The sequence below is a fragment of the Mugil cephalus genome, chromosome 10 (assembly GCF_022458985.1).
Source record: "Mugil cephalus isolate CIBA_MC_2020 chromosome 10, CIBA_Mcephalus_1.1, whole genome shotgun sequence".
NCBI lineage: Eukaryota > Metazoa > Chordata > Actinopteri > Mugiliformes > Mugilidae > Mugil > Mugil cephalus.
The window spans coordinates 814,311-838,151 of NC_061779.1; the positions used below are offsets into that span (position 1 = coordinate 814,311).

The 23,841-nt window shown below is 42.7% G+C and overlaps 2 protein-coding genes and 1 non-coding gene across 6 annotated transcripts in view; 2 read left to right on the forward strand and 1 right to left on the reverse strand.

Moving 5' to 3' along the window:
* The window catches only part of zc3h18 (zinc finger CCCH-type containing 18), a 44,585-nt gene extending 38,917 nt beyond the window's left edge, over positions 1–5,668 (reverse strand). For 2 of the 3 annotated variants that reach the window (XM_047596485.1, XM_047596483.1), the window contains exons 1-4: positions 5,485–5,668; positions 3,636–4,564; positions 2,291–2,375; positions 1,345–1,493 (exon numbers count right to left, since the gene is read on the reverse strand). In XM_047596485.1, the coding sequence (XP_047452441.1) occupies positions 1,345–1,493; positions 2,291–2,375; positions 3,636–4,550 (1,149 nt within the window). In that variant the 5' untranslated portion in view covers positions 4,551–4,564; positions 5,485–5,668. The remainder of the gene's footprint in view (positions 1–1,344; positions 1,494–2,290; positions 2,376–3,635; positions 4,565–5,484) is intronic. The other variant, XM_047596484.1, reaches the window with a different exon arrangement.
* A 1,502-nt stretch (positions 5,669–7,170) lies between these two features.
* On the forward strand, positions 7,171–23,637 carry trhr2 (thyrotropin releasing hormone receptor 2). 2 transcript variants are annotated; one of them, XR_007113507.1, is made up of 7 exons: positions 7,171–7,360; positions 12,376–12,937; positions 13,312–13,444; positions 14,545–14,696; positions 16,420–16,543; positions 21,338–23,414; positions 23,499–23,637. XR_007113507.1 is itself a non-coding variant. In XM_047595390.1 (6 exons), exons 2-6 carry the CDS (start codon positions 12,543–12,545, stop codon positions 21,779–21,781), a joined length of 1,248 nt encoding a protein of 415 aa, XP_047451346.1. In that variant the 5' UTR covers positions 7,171–7,360; positions 12,376–12,542; the 3' UTR covers positions 21,782–23,637. The 2 variants fall into 2 exon arrangements, 1 of the variants encoding a protein (XP_047451346.1); XM_047595390.1 differs by having other exon boundaries at positions 21,338–23,637.
* trnas-cga lies at positions 8,619–8,701 on the forward strand. Its single transcript has one exon. It is a non-coding gene; the product is annotated as a tRNA-Ser (tRNA).
* Positions 23,638–23,841: the final 204 nt, after the last annotated feature.

Consider the following 23,841-nt stretch of genomic DNA (forward strand, 5'->3'; position numbering starts at 1 on the left):
CACAACATCACAACGTTACAACATCACAACATCACAACGTTACAACATCACAACATCACAACGTTACAACATCACAACATCACAACGTTACAACGTTACAACATCACAACGTCATCACCTCTAACATCACAACATCACAACATCATATCACAACATCACAACAACACAACATCATCACATCATCACATCTAACATCAACCATCCTGGTCTAAAGTCACTAAAACGAGTCCAGAGTCAGAACCAGAGACCTGGTCTCAGTCTGTGAGTGAAGCAGCAGCAGCGCCACCATGTGGTCAGTAGAATATTGTATCAGCTGCTGCTTCTGATGGATCTCTACCTACAACTGGACCAGAACCAGAACCACATGGAAGGGAGGGAGGAAGGAAGGAAGGATAGAAGGAAGGAGAGAAAGAGAGAAGGAAGGAAGGAAGGAAGGAGGGATAGAAGGAAGGAAGGAAGGAAGGAAGGAAGGAAGGAAGGAAGGAAGGAAGGAAGGAAGGAGGAAAGGAAGGAAGTAAGGAAGGAAAGGAAGGAAGGAGAAGGAAGGAAGGAAGAGAAGAAGGAAGGAGGAAGGAAGGAAGGAAGGAAGGAAAGGAGAGGAAGGAAGGAAAGGAAGGAAGGAAGGAAGGAAGGAAGGAGGAAAGGAAGGAGGAAGGAAGGAAGGAAGGAAGGATGGAAGGAAGGAGGGAGAGATAGAAGGAAGGAAGGAGGGAGAGAAAGAGAGAAGGAAGGAAGGAAGAAGGAAAGGAAGGAAGGAAGGAAGAAAGAGAGAAGGAAGGAAGGATGAAGGAAGGAAGGAGAAGGAAGGAGGAAAGGAAGGAAAGAGGAAAGGAAGGAAGTAAGGAAGGAAGGAGAGAAAGAGAGAAGGAAGGAAGGAAGGAAGGAAGGAAGGAAGGAAGGAAGGAAGGAAGGAAGGAAGGAAGGAAGGAGAAGGAAGGAAGGAAGGAAGGAAGGAAGGAAGGAAGGAAGGAAAGAGAGAAGGAAGAAGGAAGGAAGGAAGGAAGGGAAGAAGGAAGGAAGGAGGAAGGAAGAAGAGAGAAGGAAGGAAGGAAGGAAGAAGGGAAGGAGAAGGAAGAGGAAGGAGAAGAAGGAGAGGAAGAAGGAAGGAGGGAAGGAAGAGAAAAAGAGAGAAGGAAGGAAGGAAGGAAGGAAGGAAGGAAGGAAGGAAGGAAGGATTGACTTCAGATCTGTTCACAGCTGGACTCTAATCAGGACAGATGTTAATTAAAAGTCTTAACGAGGTGAAAGAGACGCTGTTGTTGAGCCAAACATTCACGTATTTAAACCCTTTTGTGTGTTTGTGTATCTGTGCATGTGTCTGTGTGGGTCGGTGCAGAAACGTACCCAGGGGTTATTAGGGATGAGGGGGTGGGGTCCTCCTGGGGGGGCCCCGTTCGGTGAGAACAGGTCCGGCTTCGTGATGAGGGAATAGTTCCCTTTGTCGTTGACTCCGGGATGGATGAACCTGCAGTTCATTCCCCACGTACAATTACCTGCACGGGAAAATAAATAAAATAAAACGAATAATTAGTCTCAGGCCTGTGATTAACACAGAAATAATAAATATAATAAAAACACGGAGCCTCTTCAGATGTTCGATAAGATAAAACGAGAGCACAATAACTACACTTTCATTCCTTTGTCTTTATCTCTGGTTTCTGAACACACGTCTAAATGAGAGCACGTATATGAAAGACAACAGCGCCACCTGCTGCAGAACGACCGACACAACAAGAGAGGAAAACAAGTTCATCACTAATTCATTGAAATAAAATAAAAACTAGAAGTTAGAATATATAATATTAGAAAAGAACAGAGTCCGACCTACGAAAGCATATTTGAAACTTAAAATCCTGGTTATTTATACTGGGACTGGCCACTTTATTAGGTACAGCTTGCTGCTGTTCTGTACCTGTTTGTCTTCAGGACTGTTTTTATTCTCAGTGGCTTAGACTCAAACATCATGATGCTGCAGATCATCTTTTCCATCTAGACCGAGGGGGTCAAACGGCCCACGGACCAAATCTGGCCCATGACGGGATCAATTTGCAAAGTGTGAAAATTAAAAGTCATTAACAGCAACTTTTCAATTATATGTGAAATTTTTCCACGAGGCAGCAACGTGCTGAAATTTCCTGTCACCTCTGCCAAGACATTTCATCCCATTAGATCAGCAGCTTCTGAACCTCTTCATTCTGACGCCCAGTGTGAATATGAGCCGTCCATCCTCTCTGTGTCCATGAGGACATGAAGGGGGGGTGTACCTAATAAAGTGGCCGGGGAGGCTAACCTTTGATGAAGAACCTGCAGATGGGACGTGGTCTGATCTTCCTGTCCGATGGATCTTTGACCTCCCCCTCCTCCAGGTCGTCGTCCTGGAGACACAGACAGAAAATAAAGTTAAAGTGATATAACAGAGCGTCTCATTGTGTCCTGAAGGGGGACGTCTCTGAAATCCCTAATAACAGAAATCAGGGACGACACACGAGACATTGATTAAAAAAAATCTGATCTGTTGTATTTTATTTATTTTAGAGTCACAACTACTTCTTCTGTTTTAATGGAGGCGGGTTAGCGGCTAAAAGGCTAAACATCTAACACGAAGGAGAGGAGGAAGAGAAGAAAGAAGATGAACAACAATGACAAAAGGAAGAAGAAGAGGAGGAGATGAAAGAAGACAAAGAAAACTAGAGAAAGGAGAAGAGAAACAACAACGACAGGATGAAGTAGTGAAGGAGAAGAAAGAAGGAGGAGAATAGGAGACAAAAAGAGGAGGAGAAAAAAGACAAAGAAAAACAAGAAAAGAGAAGAGAAAGAAAAAGAGGAAGAAGAGGAGAAGAAAATAAGACTGAAGATGAAGAAAACAAGAGGATGAAGAGGAAGACGAACAAAAGGAAGAAGAGGAGGAGGAGAAAGACGAGAAGGAAGCATGAAGAGGAAGAAAAACAAGGGAGAAGAGAAACAAGAAAAAGAGAAGTAGACAACAAGGAAAATAATGAAGAGATGAAGACGAAGAGGAGAGGTGGAGAAAGAAGAGAAGGATGGATGAAGAGGAATAAAAAGAAGAAAAGGAGGAAGAAGAGGAGAAGTAGTGATGGAGGAGTTAATCAGTCTCTAGTGTGATGAGGACGTTTGTAGGAGATGATCTAAATAAATCCATGAGTTCACTCAGGTCAAAGCTGCAGACAAACAACAACAACAACAACAAACACGTTTAGAAGAAGAAAAGTTTCCTGGAGACTGAACTAACTAAGAGTTAGTGAGTTTATGGCGACGCTGGACGACCAGAACATACGAGCTCCTCTCTCCACACATTCACTTAGACAAGGAAAGACTTTATGAAGCTACAGGAGATTAACTCTCATTAACAGTCTGGACTTTCACATTTTACCAGGTTTATCTCCTGGTGTTAAATAAAACAGTGTCAGATATTACTGTGAAGTTTACAGGCTTGAAATAACTTAAATATCTTAAACACGTCCTGTGTGGGTTCAGAACGTACACAAACTGAAATACAGACTAATTTCTGTTCGTCCTCACGTTACTCAGACGTTAATGAGAAAGAGACGCCTGGTTCTAAATAAATTAAATATCTTTCTCCTGATTCATAAACGACTCGCAGCCAAACTACTCACGTCAATCTCTCCCTCGTCGATCTCCCCATCGTCCTCGTCCTTCTTCTTGTCTCTGAAGGAGTCTCGCCGTGTCCTCTCGGGACCCTTAGACTCGTCCGTCCTGTCCTTTGGAGACGGCGGGAGGATTAGTTTCTTCTCCTTCTTCTTAGTGGTCTTGTCGTCGCTCTCCTCCTCGTCCTCCCGCTCCGCTTTCACGTCGTCCTCGTCCTCCTCGTCCTCGTGTGCGGGGATGCTGGGCTCCTCGGGGACCTCCTCGTCGTAATCCAGTTCGTGCTCATCCAGCTCTCGAGAAACTGACGCAGAGTCGTCCTTCATCTGCCTCGCTGCAGCCACTCTCCTCCTCTCAGCCTCCTCAGCCTTGAGTTTGTCCTCCTCCTCCTCCTCCTCCTCCTCCTCGTCTTCGTCATCCAGCTCCCGCTCTGCTGAGGCATCGAACCCGTCCTCTCCATCTTCTCCGTCCTCTTCAGTCACCAGACTCTTGACGTGATCTGGCTCCGAGTCTGGAGACTGTGGTGTGTCAACGACTCCTTCCTCTTCATCCCTCTCCTCCTCCTCCTCCTCCTCCTCCTCCTGCCCCTGTGGACCATCTTCGTCCCCCTCCATCAGAACAATGGTCTCATCTTCTTGCCCCACCCCGCCTGTTCCTCCTTCAGGTTCCTCGTCCTCCGGATCGGAGACAAAGTCAGGGACCACTTCGTCCTCCAACTCGGAGCCTCTCCCTTGGCTTTCCGCCGCCTCCTCCTCGTCCTCCTCATCCACCAGCCCCTCGTTCTCGTCGTCTCGCAGCACCTCGCTGTCTGAGACGACCCTGTCCTCGTCTTCATCCGGAGACTCCAGCAGCTCGCTGTCAGAAACACCCTTGTCCTCGTCCTCAGGAGACTGAGGGGACTGTGTAGGGCTCTCTGGAGTATCCATCAGAGAATATTCTGCTGTAAAAAGAAAACACGTTCGGTCAGTGGTCAGTGATGTGTTACATGAGTCTGAATCTTTGACGTATGAACCAGGTATTAAAACAAGAAGAATTATTATCATTATTAGTATAAAGATATTCTATTAAAACCTGTTAAGACGATTATACGACAAAACGAACACAAAGCTCCTCCGACACTAAATACTATTCATTGGCTTTTTGCTGATCTATACTTTTTATCCCTGATACCGTGTTTATATGTTCATTTATTTCTACTTATTTATCTATTCTTCTCTATGGACTGTTTGTTGTTTTTACTGATTATAATGTGATGTAGCGCTGCTGTAACACCACAATTTACCTTTTAAGGATTTATAAAGTACCTTGAGCAATTAATAGTATTACAGAATACATCATCTTAATTCTGAACATATTCTTTATTCCTCTCAGAATAAAGAATCTACAGACTAAACGTTATTTGAGCGGATTTCTGACTGATGCAACAAAGTGGCTAAAAAAAACATGAAGTCCTACACTTGTTTACCTTTAAAACCCTCTGATATGGACCTGGTTATAAGTGATCTTTGTGCACACATGACAAAACGATATGTTGGAGTTTACAAATGCTTCACTACGAGTTCACCTGCAGCCTCATCTGAACATTTAGCACTTAGCTGAGCGGCGCTAGTTGGAAACAAGGCCCATAACTCGGCACCGCCAAGAAAACTTGCAAACCATCAGGAAACTTTACCCAATAAACGCTAAAATATTCTCTGGTGAGGGTGAACAAATGCACCGGTTAAATTATTGACATAAATAACACGTTTGCAATGAACGGTCCCCTGTAGCACGTTAGCCGCCTTTCAATTAACAATGCTAACAAAGCTAACAGCGCAGCTAACCTCCGCTAGCTGCTAACAACCCCAGATTTTCATTCACCTTGCCGACCCGGAGCTCTTTAAAGACGGCGCTGGTGCCTTAGCAACGTCCCTCTCCCGCTGATATTTCTTCGTACGATCTGTAATAAATATTAAATGGTTTAATTTAGCCGCTGTGGCGGAGAAAATAAAACACCCCGCACGGCACAGCAAGAGCGGCCATTACCTCGACGTCATCAACATGCGACCAACTGAAAGCGAGGGGAGGGGCTGGAGGGAGGGGGGTGAACCGCTCGCGTTGATGACGAAAGAGCTGCGAGGAGGTGAATTCAGGATCAGCGACGAAGAAATAAAATAAAATAAAATAAAATAAAATAAAATAAAATAAAATAAAATAAAATAAAATAAAAGTGAACTTACACAAATAAAATAAAATAAAATAAAAGTGAACTTACACAAATAAAATCAAATAAAATAAAATAAAAGTCAACTTACAAAAAATAAATAAAATTAAATTAAATTAAATTAAATTAAATTAAATTAAATTAAATTAAATTCTCTACTGCCTCTTATCCTCACTAGGGTCGCGGGGGTTACTGGGGCCTATTCCAGCTGTCATCGGGCGAGAGGCGCGGTACTAACACAAAGATAAACAACCATTAATGTTACATATCCTATACAGAATGATTATGTGCAATATGTGTTGCTCTTGAGAGGTTGCAGACATGAACAAAGAGGTGTAGTGAGGGCAGCTGAGTGTGCAGGACTGTTTGGTGCAGGACTGTTATATTAGAATACAGCCACTAGTGTTCCTAATGAAGTGGTAAGTGAATATTTTAGCATTATTTGAAGTTCAGGTTGCTTGTTTCCAGCTTCAAGCCACTAGATGGCAGCAGAAGTATTTGGAAAAACCTGCAGGTTCAATGTAGTGTTTAAATTGTCTACACATTTCTGAACAAATGAGTGGAGGTACAGGAAACTTAAACACTTATTTAAATGATGATTAATCTCATCAGAGTCCAGACAGAGTCACAAGGAACTTTCTTCTCCCTCTACTAGAGTCTTTTCAAGAAACATCAACACAGGCCGGAATAAAACCTCCGTCAGTCCCAGTGCAGATGTGTGCAGCTGTACATGTAGATGTAAAGTGATGACACATGAGCCCTGACAGGACATAGAGAGCAGCGTGGACGAGAGACAGTCTGAGGACGAGAGACAGAACAGGTGAACCGCCACTTCCTCTCAAAAGGCTTCAAAATAAAACATTTTCCAGCTGTTTGGCACAGATCAGGGTGAAGCAGCAGAGGAACAGCAGCTCTGAGCTCAGGGACCAATCAAAGGAAAGACCCTGAGGGTGTTTCTACAAGATAAGACAAGATAAGATAGTTTGTGGGTTTACAGAAACACAGAAATGTTCATTCTATTCAGCCGGGACATCGTCACATTCTAACATTGTACAATCAGTAAAAATACTGATATTGTTGTGCACACACGTAACTAAATCTCCCAGGAATATATCGTTACAAACATGCACAGGGCTCAGATTCTGTCGAGGCTCCGTGTGGTGAATAGTTGATGTGGAGGAGCTTCTCTAGTTTCAGCCTGTGCAGCAGAGCGGAGCAGAGAGGACTGAGGGTGATGTTAATACTAACCAGCCTCCTCGTGTCTCATTGTTTGTCACGGTGTTGTTCTGTGTAAACTCTATAAATATAATGCGCTCCGGGCTTTTATTTTGGAGGTCCGTGCCGCGCTGTTTCTGGTGACGGAGCTGTGTGAGTGGTGTGTACAGTATGAAGACAACAGTTAAAGCATGGCTATGCTGCAGACCAGGCTGCAGACCACAGACTCCACCACACACACAGGAAACTAATGAAAGTCTTTATTCTGACGAGAGGACGACGACTGGATGAAGATGACGCCGCGCAAACACTGACGAGGTAAAGCATTTTATTTCCTCCTGCAAATAATAAAGAATAATCAGAAGTTTACAGGCTGCTCATCGTTTTATTCATTCATTCATTCAGATCATTTATTTCAGTGTCTCACTTTTAATAGTTTACAGATGAACGAATAAATGAAATAAATATCTGTAGATGTGTGAGGGAATGTGAAACTCCTTCAGCTCTGTGGTGACCTCAGGTCTGCAGCTTCCAACACGTTTAACCAGAATCTGTTCTCATCGCACAGGAAAAGAACAGCAGCCGTGGACTTTTAATTATAAGGAGGAATTAACTGAGGATGTGCAGAGACTCTGTTTAATCTGATTCTGTGTGACTGAACTAAAGTTCCTGAGAGCAAATAAAGAATCATTCTGTGTCCTGAACATATTTATTCCATCGAACAGGAAGAATCAGAAGAGACTTGTTTGTACCTACATGGGATTTGCCTCATTTAGTCACACGACACAGTATGAATAAATAAAATAAAATAAAATAAAATAAGATGATGATGATCAGACTCATAGACTCAGTCAGACTGGATCTGTTCACCGTTTCATTTCTGCTCCATAGTTGGAGACGATCTCATTCATTTACACCAGATCCTATTTTGTGTTTTAAACATTTTAATAATAATAGACAGAGGAATGTTCGGTGGTGTCTTAGGTCTCATCTCGTCTCGTCTCATGTCTCTTGTCTCATTTTGTCTCAGCTTGTGTCTTGTCTCATCTCATTTTGTGTCTCTTGTCTCTTGACTTGTATTCTGTCTCATCTCGTCTCATTTTATCTCGTCTTATATTTTGTATCTTGTCTTGTGTCTTTTCTCAACTTGTATCTCGTGTCTCTTCTCTCGTCTCGTCTCATTTTGTCTCATCTCGTGTCTTGTATTTTGTATCTGGCCTGACCAGTAGCAGACAGGAGATAAAGACAGTAACATCCAGTAACATCCATTAAACCCAGCAGAGGTGGTTCATACGTTCACTGCAGGTTCAGGTCTCAGACAGAAGAACGTGACTCGGTTCGAGGCTTCGTCTCCTGAGGAATAATCAAACAATGACTTAATAAATGTCGAGGGGTCGTTACAGTCTGATTATGGAGATTCCCTCAGGATTTAAAGAACCAGATGGACTGAATGTTAGAGACTAAACCTTTAAGACGTCTTGGTCAGTGTTTAGTCATTTCTCCACGTGGAGAGTCTTTGGTTTCTATTGCGTTCAGGAATAAAAGTGTTGGGATGAACAGAGGCTGAGTTGGAGGAGCTGTGATGGCCGAGTGGTTAAGGCGTTGGACTCGAAATCCAATGGGGTTTCCCCCGCGCAGGTTCAAATCCTGCTCACAGCGTTCGGCTAATTCCTGTAATTAACGGGATCATTTATAATAATGGAAACTGGGCACCAGCTACAGAATAAAGTCAAGATCAGACGCTTCAGCTTTTACCCGTCATGCAGATGTAAACTCTGCTCACGACGCTTCTCTTCATAACAAAGTTTTTATTTCAGTTTCATTCAGAATCAAACAAACAGAATCTTATTCCACATATGAACTAATTATGACGCAACCGAGATAAAATAAAATAAACAGAGTAAAATAAATCGGCAATTGTTTGAAGCTCAGTCACGTCTAAATCCTGTTGGGATGAAATGCTAAGCTAAGCTAATTGTTTTTATCTGATCCAGTCTTTATGCTAAGCTACGCTAGTTGTTTCCATGTGATCCAGTCTCTACGCTAAGCTACGCTAGTTGTTTCCATGTGATCCAGTCTTTATGCTAAGCTAAGCTACTCATTTGCATTTATTAACATTTGTTTGAGTGTGTGGTCCAAATGAACCTTCTACTTAAATTCCTTCCATAGATTCTAATGAGTTACCAAATGAACTTCAGTGCATCATCTTTTATAAGAGTCTCCTGTAACTGTTGGTGAAAACCTTTTATTCTTTTACTCCTTTTTGAAGCGTCCACTCTGCAGAACTGAACCCAAGTTCATCTTCATGTCTGGAGCTGAAACATCTGCTCGTTATCTCCCCTCAGCCTCATTAACGCGTTAACACACGAAGCCAAAAAATAACACATGTGTTTTTTTTAAGGACGGATTAAACTAATGAGATGAATTATTTCTTTAATTCAGATGCACATGTACCATCTACATCGATGCTGCACTTTACATTGTATTTTATCTTATTTTATTTGTAATTTTATTACATTGTCCTGAATTTCGTTGTGTTTACACCCTGTGCACAAAATGACACTAAAGTCGTTCTAAGTCTGATGTAAACGAGTAACAGGAGGAGAAACAACGTTTAACTCTTTGATCACACGGAAAAAATCTGTGTGAGTCGAACGTATGAAGCTCAGTGACGTCTGAGATCTGTAAAAAATGCTAAGCTAAAGTAGCTTTTTCCATCTGATCCAGTCTTTATGCTAAGCTAAGGTAGCTGTTTACCCATTTCACGTGGTTATGCTAAGCTAAGCAAGATGTTTTCATCTGATCCAGTCCTTATGCTAAGCTAACTGTTTATGCTAAGCTAAGCTAGCTGGATACAGCTACGGCGACTCTGATCGAGTCTTCATGTAATGTTAATACAGCTGTTCTCATCTAAACCATTATTTATGCTAAGCTAACTCTTTCCATCTGATCCAGTCTTTCTGCCAGGTTAAGCTAACTGTTTCATTATCATTATCATTATGCTAAGCTAAGCTAGGTGTTTCCATCTGATCCAGTCTTCATGTTGAGTTTTATCGTGATCAGTGATTCTGATGTGATTCGTTTCTACGATTTTTTTTTTCACTTCTCATGTGAGAACGTCTCGTGTGTTTTTTTATTTTTATTTATTTTTTCAGATTTGTATCTGTAGCTTAGAGAGAAGATGATTGAATTGGGTTGAATCAGCAGCTTCTGACTCTGGTTCTACATCAACTCAGGATTATTTAGGTCAGAATGACTTCGCTGATGCACCTAATGAAGTGAATATTCACATATTGAATAATAATAGAAGTTGTTTTTCATTCATTTTTCCATCAGTGATGTAGAGACTCCGTTCTTCAGTCTTGGTGGAACTCGATTACTTTTCATTTGACGCCGTCTCAATTCATTAGAGGCAGGAGGAGAGTTTTCACGAAGCTGAGGAGGTCAAATAACTGAGGAATGATGTTTGTGTTTCTGTCTTTCAGCAGCTTTAAAAACCTCCAAACAAACCTCCGGGTTCTTCAGACTCACCTCAAACCTCATTTAAAGCTGAGGAATGGTTTTAATCAGGTTTTGCTCTCCAGGATTTTAAGAACGTGGCTGTAACTTGATTAGAAATTCGCCAGAAGAGCATTATCTGTTATTAAAAAAACAAAAAAACAATACAACAACAACGACACATCTTTGTGTATTTCCTTGAGAACATTGTGTTAAATAGATGTTCATGTGAAGGCAGCGTCTAAAAGCAACGTGTGAATATTTCTCTGTTTTCTGGCTCTTAATGTGAGGAGAAGGTTGGAGGGATGATTATTTAAAATTACAGCAGAAAGGTCAGAAACACTTTGAGAGCTGAGACTAGTGGGTAGAGAACCAGCTTCAGGAGCAAGAAGTCGTTGGTTCAATCCCCTTTATGTCCCAGAACCACCTGAAACTTAGCTTGGATGAGTTAAATGCAGAGAACTTGTCATGAGCTATAAAATATATATATTTGACTGAACAACGACAGAAAATAAGTAAAATAATAATAAAATAATAAAAATAAACAGGTCCTGTTTGGGGTAAATGAAAAATAAATGAAATCAGATTCACTGAACATGTTAAAGTTCAACATGAAGATGGTAGCAGTTAGCTTAGCTTAGCATAAATACTGGTTAAGATGAAAACATCCATCTTAATTGTGCATAAGGACTGGATCAGATGGATACAGTTAACTTAGTGTAAACAGCTATCTTAGCTTAGCACAAAGAGATGACATAATGGGAAACAGCTAGCGTAGCTTTGCATAAAGACTAGATCAGATGGATACAGCTAGCTTAGCATAAACAGCTGTGTGTGTGTGTGTGTTTACATGAGGAGGTTGGGTGGGGGGGTGTATTTTATATGTATGAAAAGTGCTCTATAAATAAAGATTGATTGGTTGATTGAAACAGTTAGCTTAGCTTAGCATAAATACCGGTTAAGATGAAAAAAGCCGCCATAATTTTGCATAAAAACTGAATGAGATGGATACAGTTAACTTAGTATAAACAGCTATCTTAGCTTAGCACAAAGAGATGACATGATGGGAAACAACTAGCTTAGCACAATCACATGAAACAGGGATAAACAGCTATCTTTGCGTAGCATAATCACACAAAACGGGTAAACAACTGTATTAGCTTAGCATAAGGACTGGATTAGATGAAAATAGCTATCTTAGCTTAGCATAAACAGCTATCTTAGCTTAGCATAAGGACTGGATTAGATGGAAATAGCTATCTTAGCTTAGCATAATCACATGAAACAGGGGTAAACCTCTACCTTAGCTTAGCATAAACAGCTATCTTAGTTTAGCACAAGGGCTGGATAAGATGGAAACAGCTAGCTTAGCTTGGCATAATGACACAAAACGGGTAAACAACTATATTAGTTTAGCATAAGGGCTGGATTAGATGGAAACAGCTAACTTAGCTTAGCACAATCACATGAAACAGGGATAAACAGCTATATTAGCTTAACATAAGGACTGGATTAGATGGAAATAGCTACCTTAGCTTAGCATAAGCAACTATCTCATGTTACCTTATGGACTGGATCAGATGAAAATATCTAGCTTAGCTTAGCATAATCACATGAAAAAGGGGTAAACCTCTACCTTAGCTTAGCATAAACAGCTATCTTATTTTAGCATAAGGACTGGATTAGATGTAAACAGCTACCTTAGCTTAGCATAAACAGCTAACTTAGCTTAGCATAGTCACATGAAACAGGGATCACTTGAAATGGGTGTAAACAGATTCCATTTTTGATTTTCTGGATAATAAGAAATAAACGCTCCGTTTTTCTGATTCCAGGTGAAACCCGGAGGCCTGAGAAGAGATTTTAAGTCCTGGGATCTTTCTGACTCCGCCACATTTAACCTTAAATCAGATTAGACGATGTAAACCAAGAAGAACAAACATGGCTACTACACCTCATCGCCTGCTTCGGACCAAATGAACGTTGTCTTCGAGTAACAACCATGTCAGCGGACGTCGCCGACAACGTGAGCTCCAGGCTGGACACGCCCACCAACATCTCGCTGAGCCCCGGGGGCGTCGTCTCCAAGTCCCTGGAGTACAAGACGGTGTCGGTGTTCCTGGTGCTGCTGGTGTGCGGCGCCGGCATCGTGGGCAACATCATGGTGGTGCTGGTGGTCTTCACCACGCGCCACATGAGGACGCCCACCAACTGCTACCTGGTGAGTCTGGCCATCGCCGACCTGACGGTGCTGGTGGCGGCCGGGCTGCCCAACGTCTCCGACAGCCTCACGGGGACCTGGGTCTTCGGCCACGCCGGGTGTCTGGGCATCACCTACCTTCAGTACCTGGGCATCAACGTGTCCTCCTGCTCCATCACCGCCTTCACCGTGGAGAGGTGAGGCCACTTCACCAGCTCAGTAAACATCATCTAAGACCAAGACTAAATCAAAAACACTGGATAATTCTGTGGATCAGACACTTTCTGAAATAAAATAAATGTCCTCGTCTCCATGGAGAGTTCAGAGTGTGATGTGCATCAGTGACTCAGTGAAGCTGATGTTAAACAGTTTGGAAAACAGCGTTCAGGCTGCAAAGACTTATTCATAATTAAACCAAGATGCTTCACGTTCTTCTCTCAGAAATTAAAAGAAAAAGAGCAATAATCTGACGGATCCACCGATGACGACTAACGTCTGAACGCAGCATAAACACAATGAAACCAGAGCGTCTGCAGCTTTTTAATCATCTCTAAACCCGTTTCTTTTTTAGGTACATCGCTATCTGCCATCCCATGAAGGCTCAGACCGTGTGCACCGTGTCCCGGGCCAAGAGGATCATCGCTGGGGTTTGGATCTTCACATGTGTCTACTGCATGCTCTGGTTCTTCCTGGTGGACATTCAGGTCAGAGAACCAAGCCGACACATTCATCTACAAATCAGATTCACACGAGCTCAGAGGGAACGAGATGTTAAAGCTCATTAACCTAAGGAAGCTCTTTATCTCGAGAACATCTCGATATATTTAGGTCATACCTGACCTGCCATGTTGACTGATGACTGTCTTTGCCATCGTAGTGAGATAAATAACGAGATAAATAACCTGAGATCAGAGAAAACTTAGGAAATTAACTCGTTATCATGGGAAATAATACGTGTGAATGCATTAATGCTTCAGGCTTCAGTATTAACCCTTTAACGCTGAATACGTAAAATCACTGAAAACCTGTTTCCATCAGCCTGGTCCTGGTCTTCTGCCCCCTGGTGGATTCATCCAGGCTCTGCAGCCACTGGCTTTTAGCAGCCGTTTCCAAAATGGCCGCCTCCATGTCTGTTCTAGTTAGTTGCTGATGTTGAAAAGACTCCGTTAATAATCTCAGTGATGTTGTTGCTGATATATGTGGTGATTTAGTCTCTAATAGAATCTGATTTAGTCCCAATGATTCACATCTGCTTTCATTTATTCCATATTTTTGTGTTTCCATTCATCCTGATGTTCCAGAGTTTTTTCTTGGTAAATTATTAGGATTAAATGAGGATCATCACTTTGACTGAACAAAAACAGAAAATCATTTATTTTCAACAGGAAGAATGTTTGAAATGGTCCAAATACAATGAGCTTTGATCTTATCATGTCTCATTTTAATTTATCTGTGTCGTATTTTATTTCATGGTATGATATCGTATCATATCTTATTGTTTTGCATTGCATTTTATTTATCTGATAGTATTAATGTCATTATTCAATGTTTTCTTCCTCCTATTTGTGTTTTGTTTGTGTGTATTCTCTCATGTATGAGTTGTGTTGTTACTGTCGGCTGCTCTCGTCCTGCACAGCCGCCGCCGTGTTTCAGTAAACACATGAGTCATGAACGCGGGGCCTTGTTTTGTTCAAGCGTTGGTTAAATTGCAGCTTTTTAAGAGCTCTGCCATTTGTGAGAGTATTTGTGAGAGTAGTGTCATTACTGTCGAGATGCCAGCGTCTGATTGGTCGTCTCTGTGCAGGTCGGCCAGGACGGACACGTGCAGTGCGGCTACAGAGTGAAGCGGGAGCTCTACCTGCCCATCTACCTCATCGACTTCGCCATTTTCTACGTCATCCCGCTGCTCCTCGCCATCGTGCTGTACGCACTCATAGCGCGGATCCTCTACCTCAGGTTCTTCCTCTTAAATATCTGTCGTCCCTGACGTTATTAAACCTAAACACTGGACACAGAGTCAGATACAAACACATGATCCATTAACTGGTCCATGGATGTAAGAAAGGAACCAGATTCTCAAAAACATGATGGTGTAGTCGACAAAGAGGAGACATTCTGACACATGAACTAAATGTTGTGAGATGTTGGTGGTTTCCTCTCATCAGCTGACGCTCCAACATTTCTACTGGATGAAGGTCAGGACTTTGACTTGTTCCTAAACATTCATCTGGTTCTTCTGGAGAACCACTGGTGTTCTTGGGCTCCTTGTCTTCCTCCATGACCCAGTTTCTCTTCACATTCAGCTCATGGACTCATGTCCAGACATTTTCTACCAGAGTTCACTGGTAGAATTCACAGTTCATTGGTCCATCAATGATGAGCAGATGCAGCAGAACAGGCCCAAACCAGGACATTAGCGCCCCCATGTGTCATGGAGGGATGAGGTTCTGATGCTGGAATGCAGTGTTGGTTCATCTCCAAACATTTAAACCAAACTATTCTACTCTGGTCTCATCTGTCCACTAAACATTGTCCCAGTTGTGTTCTCCATAATAGTGGGAGACGTCCCAGAGGAACCTCATCACACTGATTTAAACACGTCTAACACATGGACTCTGGTTTAATCCTCTCTGATATGAAATATTGTCTGTTCCATGTGTTGGGTTCAGGTCTTTGTCCTGTTTCAGGGCTTGTGTGAAAATCCGCTGATGTTTTGAGTCATTTTTTTTGAAGCAGCTCCGTGTGCTGCTGGAATGATTACAGGGTGACACCATCTCTGGTTTGAAACGGTTATTTAAAGTTGAGGTTTTCTCTTTGCTGAACAGAAAGTGGCAGCAGGTATTTTAGAAATCTTTAACCCCTTCAAATGAGTGTGTGCTGATTCACGCCTGAAGGAAATCCACTTTCTAGAGGATGTAATTATCAATTATTGTCCTCATTAATGCAGCTGGCCACTCAGAGCCCGTCCTCTGTCATGATTAACCACGTCGCCTGCAGAAACACCTGCAGCCTGAGCATCTACCACCAACACGCTGTCATTTAACACATGAAAAGCTTAAAACGTGCAGACGTGAGAGATGAAATGTGCCGGAGGTGTCGACCTGACTCACCAGTCGAGCTCCGGCCTCCAGGTTTGTTGTGCAACGTTGGGACCTGTCCAACGTTTTCTAATCATGAACTCACACAAACAAATAGTGGAGGAATTAGCTGCACGTATGAGCAGCACTGCTGAGCATCAGATAACCAACAAACTTATGAAAAGCACACAGACGCAGAGCTCGGTTCCACATGGAGTCAATCCCTGCAGCTTTACAGCAGCTGCAACATTTCTCATAGTTTTATCATCTCTTTTGCTGCATTGAAAAACCTAAATACTGCAGTAAATAACCTCTCAGATCTCACTAAAACACTGTTTTTCACATGTAAAGTGTAATGGAAACACTTGAGAGTTACAGCTCCATCATGTACAAGAAGTAATTGGACTTTATTGAAAATTCAGAAATCTCACTGTTTTTTGTCTGTAAAGGAAACTCAGCTTACGTGAGTCTAGTCTCTTCTGCAGGATTTGAGACGTGTGCAGAAATGGTTCATGTATGTTTTTGGTGTTTCTCTTTAGGCTAAGCTAACCTCCAGACCCCGGCGCTAACGTGCTAACATGCTATCGTTGTGTTTCCTGCAGCCCTCTGCCCAACCACCCCGACACCAGCGCCACAACTCTGCGCCGGAGCTGCCGGGAGGCGTCCGACGGGGGGAAGGGAGGTCGCCAGGGTCGACCCAAGAGCGCGCTGTCCTCCAGGAAACAGGTCTGAGCCTCGGTTCTTCTCTGTGGCTTCTCATCAAACGCCCCTTTCAACCAGAGCCTGGTTCTTTGGGGTTAAAATGTGCATCAGAGGCCGTGATTTCTCTGAAATGTGTCCCTGCTGTTTCCAGCGCCTCAGAGAAGGAACCTCGTGGAGCTCATGAGCATCTTCTGAGCATCTTCCTGAGGAAACTTTGTCTCTGGATGGAGACTGATTCCTTCTCTTTGCTCCAGAAAGCGTCAACATTTGAGTTTAACACTTAATTATTAAGTGTATTATTATCTTAATTATCTTAATGATTAACACTCACAGACCAGAAAGGTTCAGATCCTTTTATAATTCGTTGTGATTTCTTCTTTTCTATTGGGAAGAAGAAGAAGAAGAAGTTGTAGTCGTCATCTTTCATTAGGGATGAAACCATTAAATCCAACATTAATGTGTTCATCTGGCGTCTCTAATGTAGAGTTTTACTATTAGAATTGAAGATGTCTCTGACAGTTTATTCGTGTGAGTGAAGCTCAGGTTCAGGTAAAACCAGTTTGAATCGGTCTTTGGTTTGAAGCTTTAGTCTTAAAGCTGCTTCTCTAACCATGTATCCTCTAAAGGAAGTTGTCAGTAGTTGGGACGATACCAAACCAGGGACTTTTAGATCTTCAGTCTGATGCTGAGGATAAATCCTGGAGCACAGACAAATCAGAAACACATGGGTTCAGTTCTTCATCTGCTCTGAGAGAGGAAACATTTCCAGAGGCATTTCAGACCGACAACAACAAACCTCCCTCACTTTAGCCGGATTTCAGAAAGAGGAGGAGGTGGAGGAGGAGGAGGAGGAGCAGGAGGACGTGTCCTGCAGGAATTACTCAGGACGCCTGAAAGGTCGACGCTGTGGACATGAAAGGACACGATGAGCTCAGAGGTTTGAACGTCCACCTGCTGAAAGAAACAACACGTCACAGAGAATAAAGACAGAGGACGTGATTTATGACCGGAGACACAGGGACAGAGTCTCCGCCTTTATTCTCACACTTAATATTCACTGAGATCACATGGACCCAGGTTCATCCTCTAATAAAGGCTGGTCACCATCTCCTGGTGAATGAATGAATGAATGGATGAATGAATGAATGAATGAATGAATGGATGAAGTCAGGATGAAGTAGGAGACAGAAGGAGGAATAAAAAGAATAAGAAAACACTAAGAAGAAGAAGAAGAAAAACAACCTGTTCTATGTCCAGTAGATGTGATGCTCGTCTTCATCAGTGAACTCGTGTCTCCGATCACATCGTTTGATCTGGTCTCCATGGTAACGCCTCACCTCCCATCACTAAACGTTCTCATTAGTTAAGATGAAACCGGTCGGTTTCAGGCTGAAGATGTTAATCGTTCAGGTTCAGGGAGAAACTCTCTCTCTTTATTTCTCTTTCAGCTCCGACTCTGATGGAACCTCAGATAAACTCAAAGAAAAGGAGAGAGAGGTTTTAATCTCTGGGTGATTCTTCACGTCTCTCGTCTCCTCGAACTGAATGAGGAGAAGGAGGAGGAGGAGGAGGAGGAGAAGGAGGAGGAGGGAGGTTCCTGGGTTCATTCTTCATTTAGATGTATTTGTCTGTCATAGTTTAATTCTTGCATCTTTCACAAGTTTTAATTATTAAATTTATTAGAACTGACACTAACAACATTTATTTAATGAAACTTCTACCTGTGACAGTTTTAGCTAAATGCTAATCCATTGTCCACTCTTCTGTCCACTGGTTAAATATTTCTCAGTAAAAAGTCAGACGTCAGTATTTCATATAACCAGTAAAGTACTTAGATGTGACTAGGAAGCAGTTAGCTGGTTTTAGCAGCTAATGCTAACTGACATCAGCTAGGCTAATGGGTTTTAGTAGCTAATGCTAACTGACATCAGCTAGGTTAATGGGTTTTAGTAGCTACTGCTAACTGGCATCAGCTAGGCTAATGGGTTTTAGTAGCTAATGCTAACTGACATCAGCTAGGCTAATGGGTTTTAGTAGCTAATGCTAACTGACATCAGCTAGGCTAATGGCCCTCATCCAGTCACATGGCAGAGACATAACGTTCTGTTCTCGCCTCCTCAACGTTCCCTCCTAGTTTTTCTATTAGCTTTAGCTCATCATCGTCTTAGCGGTCGCTGCATCTTGATTAATTAAATTGTCCTCATTAATTAAATTAACACCCAGTCTTCCCTCGGCTGTGAGAAGACGCTGTGGTTGCAGAATATAAAAGTAATTTGTTTGTAATCCTGAGGTCGAGCATCGTGCTACATTACACTCATGAGATGCATAATGGAAATGCCACCCTGATGCTTTCGGTCTCATTATCTCAGCGCACACAGCTAATTAAACTCCCCCCTCCTCCCCCTCCTCTTCAGGTAGTGGTGCAGACATTTTATTTTTCCCTGTTTATTATCGTCTACCTGCTGAGTCGGCTCCCAGCGGCCTCGGCCGTGGACGCGGGGCCTTATCTCTGACTTCTGAGGAGAGGAGTCGTGATATTTTATGTTTTTTTTTTTCCACATGAAGTCGATTTGTCGGAGGTGGAGGTGAATAGAGGGGAGATAAGACTAATCACTGGAGTCCTACAGGCTGAATGACCCCCTCCACCTCCGCCTCCTCCATCACCACCTCTCAATCTCACCAGGGTTCAGGGACATCTGGCCGTTACCACGGTAACCGGCCAGCTGTGATGCGGGGGGGGGGGCTGGAGGGTCAAGACACTGACACAAACTCGTGTTTGCAACTAGAAATGACTTTTGCGTTGACGTAGTGTTTTCACCGACCATCTCTCTTCTCTAACATTTACCTGAAGACAAAGGATCAACCTGTTTTAACCTCGAAGACACGAACAGCCCGAAAATATTGGCCCCAATCACAGCTGATCCACCTCCTCCTCTTCATCAACACCTCCCTGGAAATCCTGTTAACCGATGGTTTGTCCTTTGCTTCTCTTTCTGGTTTCAAATGTTAAAAGGATCAAAAGTAAAATTACAGTTTTTTTGCTTCTGAAGTTGTCTGGTCATGGTGGAGACTACTTCCTGCTTCAGTCAAGGACAAAAAAAAAAAAATCACCTCAGGAAAAACAACATGTTTTTACTTTGAGGCTAATAGAAATGTTTCTTTATTTAATATTTCTTTTGTTTGATTTATGGATTGAAAAATAAATTATTATTATTTTAGAGTCTAAAACCAAACTTGAAATACCAGAAAGTAGACGGATCCCCAGAAGATGACGATGAAGAAGAAAAAAATCATTTAGATCAAGATTAACTTTTCCTTTTTTGTTTTAAACTACAGAATACAGAAGTTTTTTATGTAATTTTATTTTGTTTTGTTTGTGGATTTAAAAATCCAAAACAAATCAAGTCCTATTTATTGTTGTTTCATTTTAGTCTAAAACTAAACCTGAAATAACAACAATTACAAATAAGAAAACAAAAAGTCGCTGCACAAAAATCCAAAAACTGATAAAGACCAAAAGGAGACCACGATAAACAGACCAGGTCAGGGTTAGAGAGCAGGGCTACATACACACACCTGGGCTAACGAGGGTTAACGAGACACAGGTGAAACTAACGAGGGCGGAGCCACGAGGAGAAACCAATCAAAGGAAACACGAGACAAGAACACGTTCCTTCTGTTCCGTTTCTTTCTTTAACTTTAGTTCTTTTCTTCTGCTCTGTTGTCTGTCGTGTTTCTAATGACTCAATTAAGCCAGAAGCCTTCGTTACTCAGCCTCTCATTCATTACTGGTGTCTCACGCATCGTCTGACGTGTTGATTGATGACTGAAATAATCAGGAAGCAGTTGGAGCTAATCTCTGAAATTAGAGCCGTCACCAGCTCGTGTCGCGTCTCAGAGGCTTCGCTTCGCTGCTCGTCTGTCTCACTGTTGATGGTTGTGGATGAATATCAATATCAGAGCCCTGCCTCCCATTAATTAGCCTATTCTCCAATTAAATCACACGACGCCGTTTATCAACACATGGGTTTCACCCACCGCACTCATGAGATCAGGTCAGAGCACGGAGGAGGACGTTAGGAGGCTGGGGGGGAAGGAAGGAAGGAAGGAGGGAGGAAGGAAAGAGAAGTAAGGAAGGATGGTGAGAAAGAAATAAAGAGGGAAAGAATCCCAGAAAGTGATGAAAGCTGAAACATTTACGTCGTTAAAACCAAATGGATGAAGATCAGATCAGATCAGACTCGTTTAGTCAGGACTTAAATGAGACTGTAGGCGGACGGGCTGTTCTTCTTCGTTGGTTTAGTGCAGACTGTTCTTCTTCGTGGGTTTCCCGCAGGCTGTTCTTCTTTGTTGGTTTCTTGCAGGCTGTTCTCCTTCGTTGGTTTCCTGCAGACTGTTCTTCATTGGTCTCCTGCAGACTGTTCTCCTTCGTTGGTTTCCTGCAGACTGTTCTTCATTGGTCTCCTGCAGACTGTTCTCCTTCGTTGGTTTCCCGCAGGCTGTTCTTCTTTGTTGGTTTCCCGCAGGCTGTTCTTCTTTGTTGGTTTCCCGCAGGCTGTTCTTCTTTGTTGGTTTCCTGCAGGCTGTTCTTCATTGGTCTCCTGCAGGCTGTTCTTCTTTGTTGGTTTCCTGCACGCTGTTCTTCTTTGTTGGTTTCCTAGAGACTGTTCTTCGTTGGTTTTTCTGCAGGCTGTTCTTCTTTGTTGGTTTCCTGCAGACTGTTCTTCATTGGTTTCCTGCAGACTGTTCTTCTTCGTTGGTTTCCTGCAGGTGTAGATGTGTATAGGAGGTTTTACTCGGTGTCTCTCCTGTCTCCAGGTGACCAAGATGCTGGCGGTGGTGGTGATCCTCTTCGCTCTGCTCTGGATGCCGTACCGGACCCTGGTCCTGATCAACTCCTTCGTGTCCACTCCGTACCTGGACGCCTGGTTCCTGCTCTTCTGTCGGACCTGCATCTACGCCAACAGCGCCATCAACCCCGTCATCTACAACGCCATGTCCCAGAAGTTCCGCTCGGCGTTCCGAGGGCTGTACCGGTGCCAGCGGCCAGAGGGGAACCAGAGGACGCTGTCCGCCATCCAGACCGGACTCGGAACCCTGCGAGACCCCCGGCCCGGCCAGGCCAACGGGGCCGAGGAGAAGGTCCGGAGGACCGCGTCGGGCCCCGATGTGAAGCAGAACGGAGGTCATCAGGAGGAGACCAGGAGTCCAGACGAGACCGAGGAGACGAGTCGACCTCAGTTTAAACAGGAGAACATTTAAATACGTACGTTCATCATCTGTGATCGTCTGTAAATACCTCGAAAGAATCAAGAAAAACCTGCGACTTGCAGTTATTTCACCACGTAGACGCATCTTCCATCTTCACTTAAAGCTTTTTAGTTTCTGACTTTTAAACCAAAATACGGATTAAAAATAGTTCATCTTCAGACTTTTAAAAGGTTCAAAGAAGATCTGTTAAATGTTTTTATATATAATCAGAATCAGCTGTAAACTGGCTCAGTGTGAACGTCAGCGGTGAAACCACAGCGTCTGTTTGAGCTCGAGTTCCTTAAAGGTGAATTTATTTAAACGTGAGAAAACAATCAGGTTGTTGTTCTTTTATTTCTGTGTTCAGCATATTTTATTTGATCTATTTAATATTTAATATATCTAAGAAATATTTTTTTTATTGTGTTGATGTTGTTGAGGTTTTTTAGGGAGGGGGGGTCCTGAATGGAAGCAAATAACAGCAATAAAGACTTGACTCTGATAAAAAATTTAGGATTTAAATGAGAAGCCACTAAATTTTATAGCGTCCGGTGAAGGACAGAAGAATAAGAGCCGTCTGAAATATAGGTTTAATGGTTTAAAGGTTTAATTGGAGATGTGTCTGGGTCAGTATATAACTGTGGGACTTTTTAACTTTATCGTAGTTACCATAGATGTAGTCGGTAAATAACGTGATGAATCCACATTACTTTATATTAAGAACTAGTAACTTGAGATGCTGAAAGTGATTCTCAGATACAAGTTGCTATTTTCCATTTAAACAACCAATTATCATGTTTATCTCAACTTAACAAAACGAACAGAACCAAAACTAATTGTGAATGAGCTCATTTTATTATCGTTTAACTGATTAGAAATTTGTTATTATTAAAGTTATTTAGTTAAATCTTAAGGACCTGATCTGTTTTTCATGAATAAGTGATTGTTTCCATAATAAATAATTGTGGATTTTGTAAAGACGTGATCATAATGAACATAAAAAACATTTTTACTTATTAATCGTCTCTATACTGACCCATTTATCTCTGTATCAGATGAATCAAATCTGAGACGCTCCAGTTTTTATGGTGATTACTTGCTTCCATAAACGTGTCCCGTCAGTCAGCTGACCCTTTAACTTGTGTTATTTTATCCCGTTGTTCCTTTTTAAAGGTATAAATGGAAGTTTAGGAGGTTGGTCCTGTGTCAGTGCTGTAAATAATCCTGTTCAGAGCTGGACGTGGTGCGGGAAGGTTCTGGGTGTATTATTTTCTGCAGAGTCGACTCCAGCGCCTCCTGTTCGTCATGAATCACGGAGTCAGAACGATTCCTGCTGCAGATGGAAGCGACGTTCGAAGCGTGTGGTTAGAAACGAGCTGAAACAGTCGCTCTGGATCAATCACCACCACAGAAGAAGAAGAACTGTTCTCCCATGATGCACTGCCTGAAAACGCTGTTTTTTAGTCGTTTGCTATAAATGGACGGAGGAAATGTGGATGAAATGTTTCCTGTGTGACCTGTGACGTGTTTTTAAACTGTTCATATCCGTGTGCATGTGTGCGAGTGAGTGCAGCTTGTTGTCGACCTGGAGGCGGAGGACGTGGAGGAAGCGGCCGATGAAGAAACCCTCTGGGTTTGGGTGGAGGTGGATGTGTTGGGTGATTGTGTTCTTGGTGGATGTGTTGGGTGATTGTGTTCTAGGTGGATGTGTTGGGTGATTGTGTTCTAGGTGGATGTGTTGGGTGATTGTGTTCTAGCCCTGAGCAGCTGCCTGGTCTGTGCTTTATAATGTGCTGTAATCACTGGGTCTGTGTCTGTGTCGTGGCTTTTAGCATCAAAACTATAAGAATAAACATGTGTTGGAGCTTCTCTCTGTTCCTGTTCTTCACTGATGACACAGTCACATGACTGATGCAGCTCCGTTACCGTGGAGACCAAAACCAGGGATGAGTTTACATCACAACGTCTTTACTGGTGAGGAGGAGCAGGAGGAGGAGCAGGAGGAGGAGGAGGAGAAAGACAAGAGGGAAGAGAAGACAGGAAGAAGGTAGAGGGAGGAGGAGGAGATTGGA

What these genes read in the sequence shown, in the direction of transcription:
- trhr2 (XM_047595390.1), top strand. Translation starts at nt 12,543, where the DNA reads ATGTCAGCGGACGTCGCCGACAACGTGAGCTCCAGGCTGGACACGCCC. An exon ending in TCTTCCTGGTGGACATTCAG is followed by an intron (nt 13,445 to 14,544) that starts GTCAGAGAACCA and finishes GTCTCTGTGCAG; the next exon opens with GTCGGCCAGGACGGACACGT. An exon ending in GCGCGGATCCTCTACCTCAG is followed by an intron (nt 14,697 to 16,419) that starts GTTCTTCCTCTT and finishes TGTTTCCTGCAG; the next exon opens with CCCTCTGCCCAACCACCCCG.